Source organism: Portunus trituberculatus, chromosome 4, assembly GCF_017591435.1.
Source record: "Portunus trituberculatus isolate SZX2019 chromosome 4, ASM1759143v1, whole genome shotgun sequence".
In the NCBI taxonomy this organism is placed as follows: Eukaryota; Metazoa; Arthropoda; class Malacostraca; order Decapoda; family Portunidae; genus Portunus; species Portunus trituberculatus.
The window spans coordinates 3,035,071-3,050,070 of NC_059258.1; the positions used below are offsets into that span (position 1 = coordinate 3,035,071).

A 15,000-nucleotide genomic window follows, 5' to 3' on the forward strand; every position below is an offset into this window, starting at 1 on the left:
TGGGTTTAGAGTCTATTTTAAGGTATTTCAAGGGTATTTTTTCGCTTCTTTGGTGTTTTAAAGGGTGTTGGATCGTGTTGGTGTGTAAGTTTGTGGGTTTAAAATCTTTTCCAAGTTATCTTATTGTTTTTTCAAAGGGTTTTTGTGTTATGAATCTAAATTTGTGGGTTCGAAGTCTTTATTAAGGGTGTCTTGTTTTTCCGGTGTTTTAAAGGGATTTGGATTCTTTGTATGTGTTAATTTGTGGGTTTAAAGTCTTTTGGGGGGATATTTTAAAGATTTTTGTGCGTTATGTGGGTCTTACGTCTATTTAGGGGCATTTTAGGGGTATGGTTTGCTCTTTACTGTTCTAAAGGGAGTTGGATCCTGTTTGTGTGTTAATTTGTGGGTTTTAAGCCTTTATGGGGATACTTAAAGGGTTTTTGTGTTTTGGTTCTAAATTTGTGGGTTTCAAGTATATTTTTGGGGTATTTTAAGGTTATGGTTGCTCTTTGGTGTTCTAAAGGGTATTGGATCCTGTTTGTGAGTTAATTTGTGGGTTTGAAGTCTTTTGAAATAAAAAATGAAATATAAAAAAATTTATCAACTTCGTTACATTAAACTACACTTTTTCTCCTTTTCAATTCATTCCTCCTCCTCCTCCTCCTCCTCCTCCTCCTCCTCCTCCTCCTCCTCCTCCTCCACCTCCTCCTCCTCTCCTCCTCCTCCTCCTCCTCCTCCTCCTCCACTTCCTCCTCCTCCTCCTCCACCTCCTTCTCCTCCTCCTCCTCCTCCTCCTCCTCCTCTTTCTTGGAAGTGAGGAGAAAATATTGCAGGAATTAAAGGGAACAAGCAAACAATGAAAGGAAGAAATGTTGCAAGTGAAGAAACATTACTGGGAAAATATTACTGGGAAAAGAGAAAGAGAAAGAAAAAAACACTGGGAAAAGAGGAAAAGAAAAAAAATATTGGGAAAAGAGAAAAAGAGAAAAAAATATTACTGGGAAAAGAGAAAAAGAAAGAAAAAAAACACTGGGAAAAGAGAAAAAGAAAGAAAAATATTACTGGGAAAAGAAAAAAGAAAAAAAATACTGGGAAAAGAGGAAAAGAAAAAAATATATTACTGGGAAAAGAGAAAAAGAAAAAAAAGAAAAAAGAAAAAATAAACACTGGGAAAAGAGAAAAAGAAAAAATACTGGAAAAGAAAGAAAAATATTACTGGGAAATGAGAAAAGAAAGGAAAAATATTACTGGGAAAAGAGAAAAGAAAGAAAAAACACTGGGAAAAGAGGAAAAAAAAATATTGGGAAAAGAGAAAAAGAAAGAAAAAAAACTGGGAAAAAAAAAAAAAGAAAACGATGAAACTTAAAACAAAAAATAAAAATGAAAACTAAGAAATGGAAAAAAAAATGAAGAAAAAAAATAAGCATATAATTTGGAACGAAATCTTAAAAAAAAAAAAAAAAATCTTGAAAACGTAAAAAAATGAAATAAAACGAAATAAATAGAAATAAATAAGAATAAATGAATAAATGAATAAATGAATAAATAAAATAATAACCTCGTAATTGAAGACAAGTTAAATAGATCTAAGAATAGTTAAGGGAATAGTTAATAGTCCAAGAATTAAAAAAAAGGAAAAATTGTTAGATAGTAAAAAGAATAATTAGCGATAGTTTGATAGTTAATTGTTAGAGATGGTAAAAAGAATAATTAGCGATAGTTTGATAGTTAATTGTTAGTGATAGTAAAAAAATAGCGATAGTTTCATAGTTAATTGTTAGAGATAGTAAAAAGAATAATTAGCGATAGTTTGATAGTTAATTGTTAGTGATAGTAAAAAAAATAGAGATAGTTTGATAGTTAATTGTTAGATAGTAAAAATAATAATTAGAGATAGTTTGATAGTTAATTGTTAGAGATAGAAAAAAATAATTAGAGATAGTTTGATAGTTAATTGTTAGAGATAGTAAAAAAATAGAGATAGTTTGATAGTTAATTGTTGGTGATAGTAAAAAAAATAGAGATAGTTTGATAGTTAATTGTTAGATAGTAAAAATAATAATTAGCGATAGTTTGATAGTTAATTGTTAGAGATAGTAAAAAGAATAATTAGCGATAGTTTGATAGTTAATTGTTGGAGATAGTAAAAAAAATAGAGATAGTTTGATAGTTAATTGTTAGAGATAGTAAAAAAAATAGAGATAGTTTGATAGTTAATTGTTAGTGATAGTAAAAAAAATAGAGATAGTTTGATAGTTAATTGTTAGAGATATAGAGATAGTTTGATAGTTAATTGTTAGAGATATAATTAGAGATAGTTTGATAGTTAATTGTTAGATAGTAAAAAGAATAATTAGCGATAGTTTGATAGTTAATTGTTAGAGATAGAAAAAAAATTAGAGATAGTTTGATAGTTAATTGTTAGAGATAGAAAAAAAATAATTAGAGATAGTTTGATAGTTAATTGTTAGTGATAGTAAAAAAATAGAGATAGTTTGATAGTTAATTGTTAGTGATAGTAAAAAAATAGAGATAGTTTGATAGTTAATTGTTAGAGATAGTAAAAAAAATAGAGATAGTTTGATAGTTAATTGTTAGAGATAGTAAAAAAAATAGAGATAGTTTGATAGTTAATTGTTAGAGATAGTAAAAAGAATAATTATAGATAGTTTGATAGTTAATTATTAGAGATAGAAAAAAATAATTAGAGATAGTTTGATAGTTAATTGTTAGAGATAGTAAAAGAATAATTAGAGATAGTTTGATAGTTAAAGTAAATAGTGGTAGTTTGATAGTTTAGGTACAGCGTTAGTTTGATAGTTAAAGTGCATAGTGGTAGTTTGATAGTTAAAGTGCATAGTGGTAGTTTGATAGTTAAAGTACATAGTGGTAGTTTGATAGTTAAGTACATTGGTAGTTTGATAGTTTAAAGTACATAATGGTAGTTTGATAGTTAAGTGGTCAGGAATAGTTAGGAATACTTTGGATAGTTAGATAAGGAAAGACAGATCATTAAAGATACAAATAGTTACCTACAGTAATTACAACTTTTAAACCCTTGGATTAAAAAAAAAAAACACAAGAAATACAGCAAACACCTTAAATATACTCTAAAACCACCACCACCACCACCACCACCACCCTCTGCGAATCAATTACTTTAACCACGGGACTTGCAATAATAGAACACACAGACACACACACACACCTACCCAGCCAGCCACCAACGCACGAACACACCTCATTGTTACCAGAGAGGTATAGAAGGAGAGAGAGAGAGAGGGTGAGAGAGGGGGGCAGAAAGGGGGTGCAGAAAACGACCCCCACAAGACTTAGGGCGGTTAGGTAGCGAGTCAAACAAAAGGAGAGGGTAATGGGTGACCGCGGCTCTTAAACGAATTGTCTTTATCGCCGCCATATTGCTGAGGGAAAGTGTCACGAGGAGGAGGAGGAGGAGGAGGAGGAGGAGGAGGAGGTACTTAGAGGAACGAGGTACAAAGGAAGGAATGATTTTGCGGAAAGTAGAGAAGGAAGGAAGGAAGAGGAAGAGAAGAGGAGAGGAAGCATAGTGATCAAAAGGAGGAGGAGGAGGAGGAGGAAGAGAAAGTGTCGCCACCCAGAGGAGGAGGTCAAGGGATAAAAAAGGAAGAAGAAGAGGAAGAGGAAGAGGAGGAGGGGAGGAGGAGGAGGAGGAGGAGGAGGAGGAGGAGGAGGAGGAGGTACTTAGGAAAACGAGGTACGAAGAAGGTAATTAGTTTAAAGAAAGTAAAGGAGGGAAAATGAAAGGAAGAAAAAAAGAAGAGGAGGAGGAGGAGGAGGAGGAGGAGGAGGAGGAGGAGATTCAAAAGGAAGGAGGAATGAAGGAATTACTTTAAAGGAAGAACATTAACGAAGACAAAGGAAGAAACAAGCAGCAGCAGACTTGTTGGAGGAGGAGGACGAGGAGGAGGAGGAGGAAGAAGAAGAGAAAAGTATAGAAGCACTTGGTTTCAGGAGGAGGAGGAGAAGAAGGAGGAGGAGGAGGAGGAGGAGGAGGAGGAGGAGGAGGAGGAGGAAGAGGAAGAGGAAGAGGAAGAGGAAGAGGAAGAGGAGGAGGAGGAAGGTTATAGTGTGGAAGAACGTAGATAAAAAATTGTAAAGGATGGCATGAGAGAGAGAGAGAGAGAGAGAGAGAGAGAGAGAGAGAGAGAGAGAGAGAGAGAGAGAGAGAGCGGGGGGATAGGTTCAACTACCCAAAATGTAGTTAGGTTAATCTTGTTTCTTTAATCTTCACCCAACGTTCAATTTTTCTTCGTTTGACTTTATATACATCTAATATTTTTCAAGAGAGAGAGAGAGAGAGAGAGAGAGAGAGATACCCACGTTCGAAGCAATAAAAACTCGAGACAACAAACCTCAAAGCAAAATAACGAAATATACAACAAAAAACTAACACAATCTTACAAAAACAACAAAAAAACAACAAAAACACACCTACCACTATCACACCACTACAATCTTCCATTACACCCACATCGGAACTCAAAAACGTATATATTTGGCAATCATCGTACACAGGCACCTCCATTCCTCTCCCGCTGCTTCTCTCTCATCCACCACTCGCTTCATCTAAATAACACTTACTCAGCTTTACGGGCGATCCAGCGGCGTTTTCCTTAGTCCTCGCTCTTCCTGGATCTCTGAGTGGCCTCCTGGGGGGAAGACAACGACACACAGCGGGGGGAAACTCGAAAAAACACGTATTATTTTGAGGACACCTTCCGCATCATACTCTCAGCCGTGCCCAGGTGGAGCTCTCTCTGTCTCTCTCTCTCTGGGCATGCGTCACACCAGCAGTCACCCGCGAGCTTTGAATTAATGTGATATGTTGTAGAAGGCTGTGTGTGTGTGTGTGTGTGTGTGTGTGTGTGTGTGTGTGTGTGTGTGTGTGTGTGATGTTATGACTGTCGTATAGAGAGAGAGAGAGAGAGAGAGAGAGAGAGAGAGAGAGACCTGAATATATCTCCTAATACTTGTTCTCTCTCTCTTTCTCATCATTGTTTATCTTTCAAAAACAGAAATGGAAACAGGAAAAAGAAAAAGAAAAGTTGGGAATAAGAAGAAGAAGAAGAAGAAGAAGAAGAAGAAGGAGAAGAAGAAGAGGCCAAACTCAAACTACATCATTATTTTCATCATTTATTATACAACGTTGAAAAAAAAGTCACTTACTTAAAATAGTCAAGTAAAAATAATAAAATAATAATAATAATAATAATAATAGTAATACACACACACACACACACACACACACACACACACACACACACACACACACACACACAGAGTTTATCAGAATCTTAAAACTGATTCATCGTAAACTCAACAAAATTATCAAAACTTATACCACGAAAAATTAATTAAAAAAAATGAAAGATGAACTACAATATAAAACATAAGGCTAAAAATAAACTGTCATACATACATACATACATACATACACATACATACATACATACATACATACATACATAGTCCCGTACAAAATGTAGAAAATAAACACACAAATCTAATTATTTTGTGCGTGTTTCAATTCTAACTTTGAAATAACAGCGCTACAGAGAGAGAGAGAGAGAGAGAGAGAGAGAGAGAGAGAGAGAGAGAGAGAGAGAGAGAGAGATCGCACAGTCAGTATACTCGATAACAACTACAGCACACACACACACACACACACACACACACACACACACACACACACACACACACACACACACGTAGTATCACTGGTAGACCAAATTTTCACGAGTCTACGCTAATATAACACCATAGAAAACGAACACAGCACTAAAGAAAACGAGATGTAGGTCACAGTTTTCAATCCACTTCGATATTTTTTCCATCAGATATTAAGTTTTTTTCTTTATTTTTCATTTTTTTCTTTATTTTTTACTTCATTCTTCGTATTTGTCTATTTTTTTCAAGTTTCAATGTTTTTTTTTTTTTTTTTCGCGTATAAGAGTCAGCAAGAATCAGCATAGGTCAGCGAGTCAATAAAGCTCAATTTGCTGACTTCTCACTGCTGATTTCAGGCTTTGTGTCAGCTCGTCCCTCTCTCACGGCACTGTCATCATCATCATCAGCTCGCGTGGTGGTGAAAATAACAACAATAATGATGGTGGTAGTAGGAATAATAATAATAATAATCGTAGTAGTAGTGATAGTATTAGTGGTGATAGTAGTAGTAGTAGTAGTAGTAGTAGTAGTAGTAGTAGTAGTAGTAGTAGTAGTAGTAGTAGTTGTTGTTGTAGATAAAAACGTAAAAAAACTGTAACTTAATCTAACTACTACTACTACTACTACTACTACTACTACTACTACCAGCACCACCACCACCACCACCACCACCACAACCACCACTATCACCAAAACCACAAACAATCACCAAAACAAAGAAAAAAAAAAAACACCACACAACACCAACCACAACACCACAACACCACAACACCACCAGGAGAGAGGAACAATGAAAAACACCACACTAGGATCTACTTTCGTGATGTGGCGGGGAGAGGAGGAGGGAGAGGGCGAAGAGGAGCAGCATCAGTAGCCAGGGCGAGGAGACAGAGGGCGCTGTGCTGTATATAGGGCAGTAAGGGCACTGGTAAGACCCACACACCTCACATATGTCCAGGAGTGCGAGGGGCGTGGCGTTTATCATCACCATTTCAAAGTGTTCTGTTGAGAGAGTGAGTGAGGGTATGTTAATCTGTCTAGCCAAAGAAACATCCTTAACGCCTTCAGTATCATGGCAAGTCTTCACATTTATTCTAGTTACTATTTGGTGATTACATTCAGCTTCAGATATTCATAGCGTGATTGAAATAGTGAAGACTGGACGTTAATCTTCTGACTTCCATAAATCCTTCATAATGAAAAAAAAAATGGTCTAATGACACCAAACACTCATGGTAGAAATGTCCCAGTACTGAAGGGGTCAATAACTTACGGACTCACCAAACTTAGCCTCACCAAACTTAATTAAACCTCACCAAAATTTACCTCACCAAAATCAACCTCACCAAACCATCAATCTTCTGACTTCCATAAATCCTTCATAATATCAATAAAATCATCTAATTACACCAAAAACTCGTGGTAGAAATGTGTCCCAGTACTGAATATAACTAATCACTTTGAAACACCTTATCAGTCACCTCCAGTCAGTAAACAAGGTAGAAACTGCGAAATCTTCATCTTTTTAACCCTATTCTTTCTCGCAAATGTTTACAAAGACTTCATCATTTAATCCTAGTGCTATTAATCTTTCTTCATACAGTTAGGTCAGTGTGAAATATAGACCAGTATTCACGCCTCGTTCTCTCACCACGGCTATTTTCCAAGGCCACAGAGATGACTAGCGGTGATTTCAAGAGTGTTTCTCCAATTAATAATGCAGAAATCTTGTTAATCTGTCACTAGAACCATAAAAACGCCCTTGAAAACACTTAGCCCACAGAGATGACTAGCGGTGATTTCAAGACTGTTTCTCCAGTTAATAATGCAGAAATCTTGTCACTCTGCCTCTAGAACAGTAAAAAACACCTTAAAAACCTCGCGTAACCTTCAATAAAGCCTTCTGAAATAGTGTAAGTGAAGCATACAGAACTTCAAGATGAGGCAGAGTCTATTACCCAAAGCGTGAGTGATCCTATGTCATCGTAGGTGTGGCTTGGAATCGCCTCTCTGTCACGCTGTTAGGAAGTGATGAGTGTCTTAAGTCAGTGAGAGTCAGGCAGGCGGTGACTACTGACTATATTTCACGCAAGTTATGATCAAATTGTGCTGAGGCTTGCCTGTTAGTGTGTGTGTGTGTGTGTGTGTGTGTGTGTGAGAGAGAGAGAGAGAGAGAGAGAGAGAGAGAGAGAGAGAGAGAGAGAGAGAGAGCGTCATGGTGCTGAAGGGGTTAAGAAAAGTCAATAAACATATGTAAATAAGTAAAATAAGTATACAACTAAAAGAAAAAGCTAAAATAAATAAATTAATTAAATTGTACACTCATACCAGGGTGACGCCCCCCAAAAAAATAGATAAATGAATAAAAAAAAAGAGGCAAAAATAAGTAAATCACAAAAAGAAGCTTAGAAAAGAGAGGAATGTGTCTTACCTGGCGAGACAAGACAGGGACGAGTCTTACCTGGCGAGACAAGAGAGGGACGAGTCTTACCTGGGGAGACAAGAGAGGGACGAGTCGAGTCTTACCTGGCGAGAAGAGCTCCATGACAGTGGCTGAGCGGATGGCTGTCAGGTTGGCGGCGGGGTACCATCTTCGTATGTCATAGCTGAAGCACTGGCTGGAGTGTGACGGGATCTGGAGGCGATGAGAGAAGGAAGATTCAAACACCGGAAGAAGGAAAAAAATAGATAGATAAAACAAAATAAATAGATAAATAAATAGAAAGTGAAATTTGAAGGAAAAATAATAAGTGAGATTAAAAAATGATAACAATATGGCAAAATGTCCTCCTTAAACTGTGTGGTATTTAAAGCTTGTATTCTCAAACCTTTCTACGCTTCATCTTCACGATTTCAAAAGGCTTTATTTAAGTTTACATTTACACGAGTTTTTAAGGTATTTTTATGGTTCAAGAGGCAGAGTGACAAGATTTCTACGTTATAAACTGTAGACACACTCTTGAAAACCCCGCTAATCATCCCTGTGGCCTTAGAAAATAGTAGTGGTGAGAGAATTTTTAAGGGCGTTAAGGTCTTAGTGGCAGATTAACAAGATTTTTACATTATGGAGAAACACTCTTGAAAACCCCGCTAATCATCCCTGTGGCCAAGCGTTTCTGAGGTCCCGAAAAATATCTTACCCAGGTTCTCCAGACAGTTTCTCTTGATGATAATGTAGGAATGTTGTTAATCTGCCGCTAAAACCATAGAAACATTAATAAAAATCCCTATAACATCACTGACTGATTTTTAAAGCCACATAGATAGTTACCCGGGTTCTTCAGACTGATTATATTGTTAATATTGTAAGAATCTTGTTAATCTGCCGCTAGAATCATAGAAAACAATCTTAAATACTCGTGTCGCTTCAAATAAACCCTTTCAAAAGCAGTACAGGCGCTAGCAGAAGAAAATGAAAAGGAGGAAAAGAAAAAATACGAAGAAATAAGAACAAAAACACGAAAAGATAATATAATCACGAAGAATCACCCAAAATAATGAGACACAGGAGAACCAGAAAAAGAAAAGGAGAATTAGTGATAATGAAGATAATGAATAAAAAATATGTATAAAAAAAAGCAAAAAAAAAGATGCATAAACAAAAAGTTCAATTAATCCTTACATAAAGAAAGCAAAAAACAGGAACTTATATTCTCAAACTGCCAAAAAGTTCAATTGATCAACCCTTTTTACATAACAAAACCAAAAAACAGGAACTTATATTCTCAAACTGCCAAAAAGTTCAATTATTCCTTACATAACGAAAGTAAAAAACAGGAACTTACATTACCAAATTGCCAAAAAGTTCAATTAATCAACCCTTTTTACATAACAAAACCAAAAACAGGAACTCATATTCTCAAACTGCCAAAAAGTTCAATTATTCCTTACATAACAAAGGCAAAAACAACAGCTTACATTATCAAACTGCCAAAAAGTTCAATTAATCAACCCTTTTTACATAACAACAAAAACAGGAACTTATATTCTCAAACTGCCGAAAAGTTCAATAAATCCTTACAAAACAAAAGCAAAACACATGAACTCACATTATCAAACTGCCAAAAAGTTCAATTAATCCTTTTTACATAACAACAAAAACAAAAACAACAATTTACATTATCAAACTCCCCAAAAGTTCAATTAATCCTTTTTACTTAATAATAAAATAAAAAGCAACAATTTACATTATCAAATACTGCCAAAAAGTTCAACTAATTCTTACAAAACACAGGCAAAAAGCACAAACTTACATTATCAAACTGCCAGAATATGTGAGTTTTCGTCGTGTGCACATTTTTAAGCTCAGGGAAGTGTCCAGCGCTCCTTATTGCCGCTAGTCTCTCTTCTGCGTGTGGCTGGATTAACATGTAGCCAGTAGGGACCTCTATCTCCACCAGGGCGGCGCTACTGGTGTTCCCTTCCTCAGTAGCAAGCCACCTGTTGAAGGAAAAGGATGTCATGTTGGTTTAAGAGTTGCTTGGTGTTCATTTTGTGTGTGTGTGTGTGTGTGTTTTTTTTTTTTGTGTGTGGTTTTGTTGTTGGTGTTGGTGGTGGTGGTGGTGGTGGTGGTGTTTCTGCTGCAATATGGTGACAAAATTGTTGGAAATGATAGACTAGAGCAGTGGTTCTCAAACTGGGGGAAATTACCACCTGGGGGAGAAATTTGAAGATACCAGGGGGAAACAATTACACTACCTACAAACTGAAAGAATCTCAAAGTCAAATCAAAAGTCCTTTTATTTGTTCCTAACCGCTCTCTATGGCTATGCTTAATTGTTACTAACTGCTCTCTATCCACTTTACTCTAACTATAAATTTATCAGTATATTTGTACATTTGAAAAAAATAAATTGGTAAATAGTCTCAGTGTGTTTTAACTGCTCTCTCTCATACACATGAAGGGGAAATCTGGATGGTTGAACTGGGTGCAGGGGAAATGACTGAAAAAATTTGGGAACCACTGGACTAGAGAGGGAAAAAAACGTGGTTATTTATTACTTTTATTGCCACTACTACTACTACTACTACTACTACTACTACTACTACTACTACTACTACTACAACAACTACTACAACTTCCACCACTACCACTACTACTATTACTACTACTACTACTACTACTACTACTACTATTACTATTACAACAACAACAACTACTACTACTACTACTACTACTACTACTACAACTACAACTACAACTACAAAATGCTAACTAAAAAACCTAAAAAAAAAACCCACAAAACAAACCCACCACCACCACCACCACCACCACCACCACCACTACCTACTTTGCACAAACAGTCGTAGTAATGATGGACTTGTTTCTAAACTGGTGATACTTCTCCCATACATCCAGTTCAAAGTACTTCTTGTGTGGCTGTTCAATGAAGCCCAGCACGTCCACACCCCACGAGACCTCCAACTGTGCGATGGCTTGTCCTGATCCCTTCGCCATCAAGTTCACGTGTCCCCAAACGTTCTCCAGCTGGGTTTAGTGCGGGAGAAAACTCGATGTCGTTATGTTGATATTTTTCATGTTCTTTTTCTTATTATTTTTGTTTTTTTACGTAAGGAAGAGGACAAAATAGCATAAAAATGAAAAGATTAAAGAAAAATGCTCACTGTTAACGATTCACTCATTATTTTGTCTTTTTTATGTGACACTGGCTAGATAGTGTTCTAATATATCTTGTTTTGTTTTCTATTTCTTTTTTTTTTTTTTTTGTTAGTGGTGAGAATTACATATAAACTGAAAGGGTTGGTTAAGTGTGTGTGTGTGTGTGTGTGTGTGTGTGTAACAGGTATATCTACAATGCATATCTTAATGTACTACACTATCTTACTACTACAATATTCCACACCCACAACACCACCTAACCTAACCTAACCTAACCTAACCTAACTACATTAACTACAACACCAGGTAGAGTAGACACCAACACCACCTCACCCCAAAATTAACCTCACTAAACTTAACTAAACCTCACCAAACTTAACCTCACACAAATTAACCTCATCACAGTAAACCTCACCAAACTTAGTCTAACCTATCCACAATTTACCTCACCAAAATTAACCTCACCAAACCTAACTTAACTAAACCTCACCAAACTAACCTCAGCCAAATTAACCACACCATTATTAACCTACCTTAACAAAACCTCACCAAATTCAACCTCACCACACGAAACCAAACCTCACTGAACCTCACTTATCCTCACCAGGAGACCACTCACCTCAAACGAATGATAAGTAGATAAAGACTCATTAGTAATCTTGACCTCCAGGGGCGTGACAGGCTGGGATGTGACCTCAAAAGTACAGTCAATATTCGTCACATCCCTTAGTCTTGCCCTGAACGAATACTCCGCCAGGGCCTGCATCGCCACCACTGTATCCTGCAGGAGTGGGTGAAGGAAAGGAGGGTAACTGAAGGAAGAGTGTGTGGATGGCGTGGTTTGTTAATGGGAAGGAGGGAGGAGGGAAGAGGGAGGGAGAGATTAAGGGTATAGGAGATAGGTGGATGAAAGGGAGGGTAGGATAGAAGGATTGAAGGAAAGGCTAAGGGATGGAGGAATAGAGAGAGAGAGAGAGAGAAACAGAGAGACAGAGAAACGAGAGACGAAACAAGACCAAAGAAAGAGACGAAAGAGAGAAAAATGACAATAGAAAACAAAATAAAAGCAAAAAACAAACCAGAAAAACACAAAACATACACACACACACACACACACACACACACATACACTCACCGAAGTAGACACGAACGCAAAGTCCCAATCTCTCACAGCATTCAGCCACCTCATAACTTGCTCAGAATTTGTCGTCACTCCTTCCCTCGTGAGCAGTACTAGCAGACCGTAACTTGTGGCCTCGACAGCATGCGCGTCCCACTGTTCAGGCTCCCTTGGCAGCAGGAACGCCCTCTGACTGTTCTCCTGGCGACGAAGGTGTGTGGTAATGCGTACCTTGGACCAGTACGCCATGTCACCTGTAGAAGAGACAAGGATAGGTGAGATAGAGAGGAGGAAGAGCAGGAGGTGATAGTGTTTGTGGTGTAGGAGGTGGTGGTGTTGATAAGCTGATAAATGCAGGAAGAAGGAGGAGGAGGAGAAGGAGGAGGAGGAGGAGGAGGAGGAGGGTAGAAATAAAGGAATGAGTTTATTTATTTATTTTTTTAAGATTGGCAGGTGAAAAGGCAAGGAAAGGTGAGAATTAGCAAAAAATTTAAAGGAATGGTTAATTTTAATATAACTTTTAGAACGACAGGTAAAAAAAGGTAACAAAAAAATAAAAAGACAAAATAATGGTTGATTTTAATGGGATTTTTAGATTGTCAGGTGAAAAAAAAGGAAATGTAAGAAAAAGCAGAATTTAATGGGGTTTTTATGCAGTTTGATGGAAGAAAGGACATGGAAAGGTGATAGAAAGGTGAAAAATAAAATAATGGTTGATTTTAATGGGTTTTGATGGAGACTGACAGGTGAAAAGACATCGAAAGGTGATAAATAGATAAAAAGATGAACGAATGGTTGATTTAATTAGTTTTATGAAGACTGACAGAAGAAAAGACAAGAAAATATGATAAAAAGGAAAAAAAAGATAGAAGAATGAGTTTTAATGGGTTTTTATGAAGACTGACAGAAGAAAAGGAAAAAAGTGAGATAGATAAAAAAAAAGGCAAAAGAATAGATATTAATGGAGGGTTAATGGAGAGTGACAGATGAAAAGACAGGAAACCATATCTTCAAACTCTCCTACGCCTTAATCCAACTAATTTCAAAGAAGGAAAAGTACAGGTGAGAACAGGTAAGGGAGACTGAAGGCTAACTGAGAGGACCAAGGTGTTATAAAGTGAGGGGAAGGATGAGGGGAAGGATGAGGGGAAGGATGAGGGGAAAAGAATGATGATGAGAGAATTTGAATGTGAGAGACGGAAAATGATGAGCAGAAATGATGATGAGGTAATGACGTGTGTGTGTGTGTGTGTGTGAGAGAGAGAGAGAGAGAGAGAGAGAGAGAGAGAGAGAGAGAGAGAGAGAGAGAGAGAAATCGCAGTAATTGTAAAAAAAAAAAGAAAATAAAGAAGGAAGAGAAAATGAACAGAAAACGAGGAACAGAAAAAGAGCAACAGAAAACGAGATATTAACCCTTTCAGTACTGGGACACATTTTGACCTTGAGATTTGTGTACCATTAGACCATTTTATTGACATTAGGAAGGGTCTATGGAGGTTGGAAGATTAATGGCCACAGTCTTCACTATTTTAACCCCCCACATGAGTTTCTGAAGCTGTATAAAATCACCAAATAGTCACCAGAATGAATATAAAGACTCGTTTTGAGGAAATTTTAAGACAGTTTGGCATGTTTTGAGGGCATTTTAAGACAGTCTGACATGTTTTTAAGACAGTTTGGCATGTTTTGAGGGGATTTTAAGACAGTCTGGCATGTTTTTAAGACAGTTTGGCATGTTTTGAGGGGATTTTAAGACAGTCTGGCATGTTTTTAAGACAGTCTGGCATATTTTGAGGGATTTTAAGACAGTCTGGCATGTTTTGAGGGCATCTTAAGACAGTTTTGCATGTTTTGAGGGCATTTTAAGACAGTCTGGCATGGCATGTTCTGAGAGCATTTTAAGACAGTTTGGCATGTTTTAGGGCATTTTAAGACAGTTTGGCATATTTTTTAGGGCATTTTAAAAGTTTCGCATGTTTTAAAGGGCATTTTAAGAAAGTTTTGCATGTTTGAAGGTAATTTTTAGACAGCTTCGCATGTTTTGAAGGCATTTTATTGACATTAGGAAGGCTCTATGGAGGTCAGAAGATTAATGGCCACAGTCTTCACTATTTTAATCCCCCATATGAATTTCTGAAGCTGTATAAAATCACCAAATAGTCACCAGAATGAATATGGAAACACGTCCTGGTACTGAAGGGGATAAGAAACAGAGAAGGGCAAGGAAGAACACTCACCTTGCTGTCTTCGCCTGGCATAGAGTCTGGCCGCCGCTGTGTCTGCAGAGGGGGAGCCCAGCACGGTGAGGGCGTAAGCGGTGATGGCCAGGTGGTACACGTCATGCAGGTGCGCTAATTGGAACACCAAGTAACTGTCGAGAAAGGTGTGTGTGTTTTAGTGTTTTCCTCAATTTTTTTTTTTTTTTTCTTTCTTTTTTTTCTGTTTTTATTTGAGAGAGTAAGGTTTGTGTGTGTGTGTGTGTGTGTGTGTGTGTGTGTGTGTGTGTGTGTGTGTGTGTTTTTTTTTTCTTTTCATTCTTCTTTTTTTCTCATTCTTGTCCTACTTATTT

At 37.0% G+C, this 15,000-nt stretch overlaps 1 protein-coding gene and 1 long non-coding RNA gene across 3 annotated transcripts in view; both read right to left on the bottom strand.

Moving 5' to 3' along the window:
- Window positions 1-4,767, bottom strand: part of LOC123512783 — an 80,782-nt gene extending 76,015 nt beyond the window's left edge. The window contains exon 1 of the long non-coding RNA XR_006677184.1: window positions 4,606-4,767. This is a non-coding gene — a long non-coding RNA (uncharacterized LOC123512783). The remainder of the gene's footprint in view (window positions 1-4,605) is intronic.
- A 1,573-nt stretch (window positions 4,768-6,340) lies between these two features.
- LOC123512763 (CD109 antigen-like) overlaps window positions 6,341-15,000 on the bottom strand; it is a 103,833-nt gene continuing 95,173 nt past the window's right edge. The window contains exons 30-36 of one of the 2 annotated variants that reach the window (XM_045269342.1): window positions 14,669-14,802; window positions 12,447-12,685; window positions 11,931-12,092; window positions 10,983-11,179; window positions 9,945-10,131; window positions 8,218-8,326; window positions 6,341-6,693 (exon numbers count right to left, since the gene is read on the bottom strand). In XM_045269342.1, the coding sequence (XP_045125277.1) occupies window positions 6,497-6,693; window positions 8,218-8,326; window positions 9,945-10,131; window positions 10,983-11,179; window positions 11,931-12,092; window positions 12,447-12,685; window positions 14,669-14,802 (1,225 nt within the window). In that variant the 3' untranslated portion in view covers window positions 6,341-6,496. The remainder of the gene's footprint in view (window positions 6,694-8,217; window positions 8,327-9,944; window positions 10,132-10,982; window positions 11,180-11,930; window positions 12,093-12,446; window positions 12,686-14,668; window positions 14,803-15,000) is intronic. The other variant, XM_045269347.1, reaches the window with a different exon arrangement.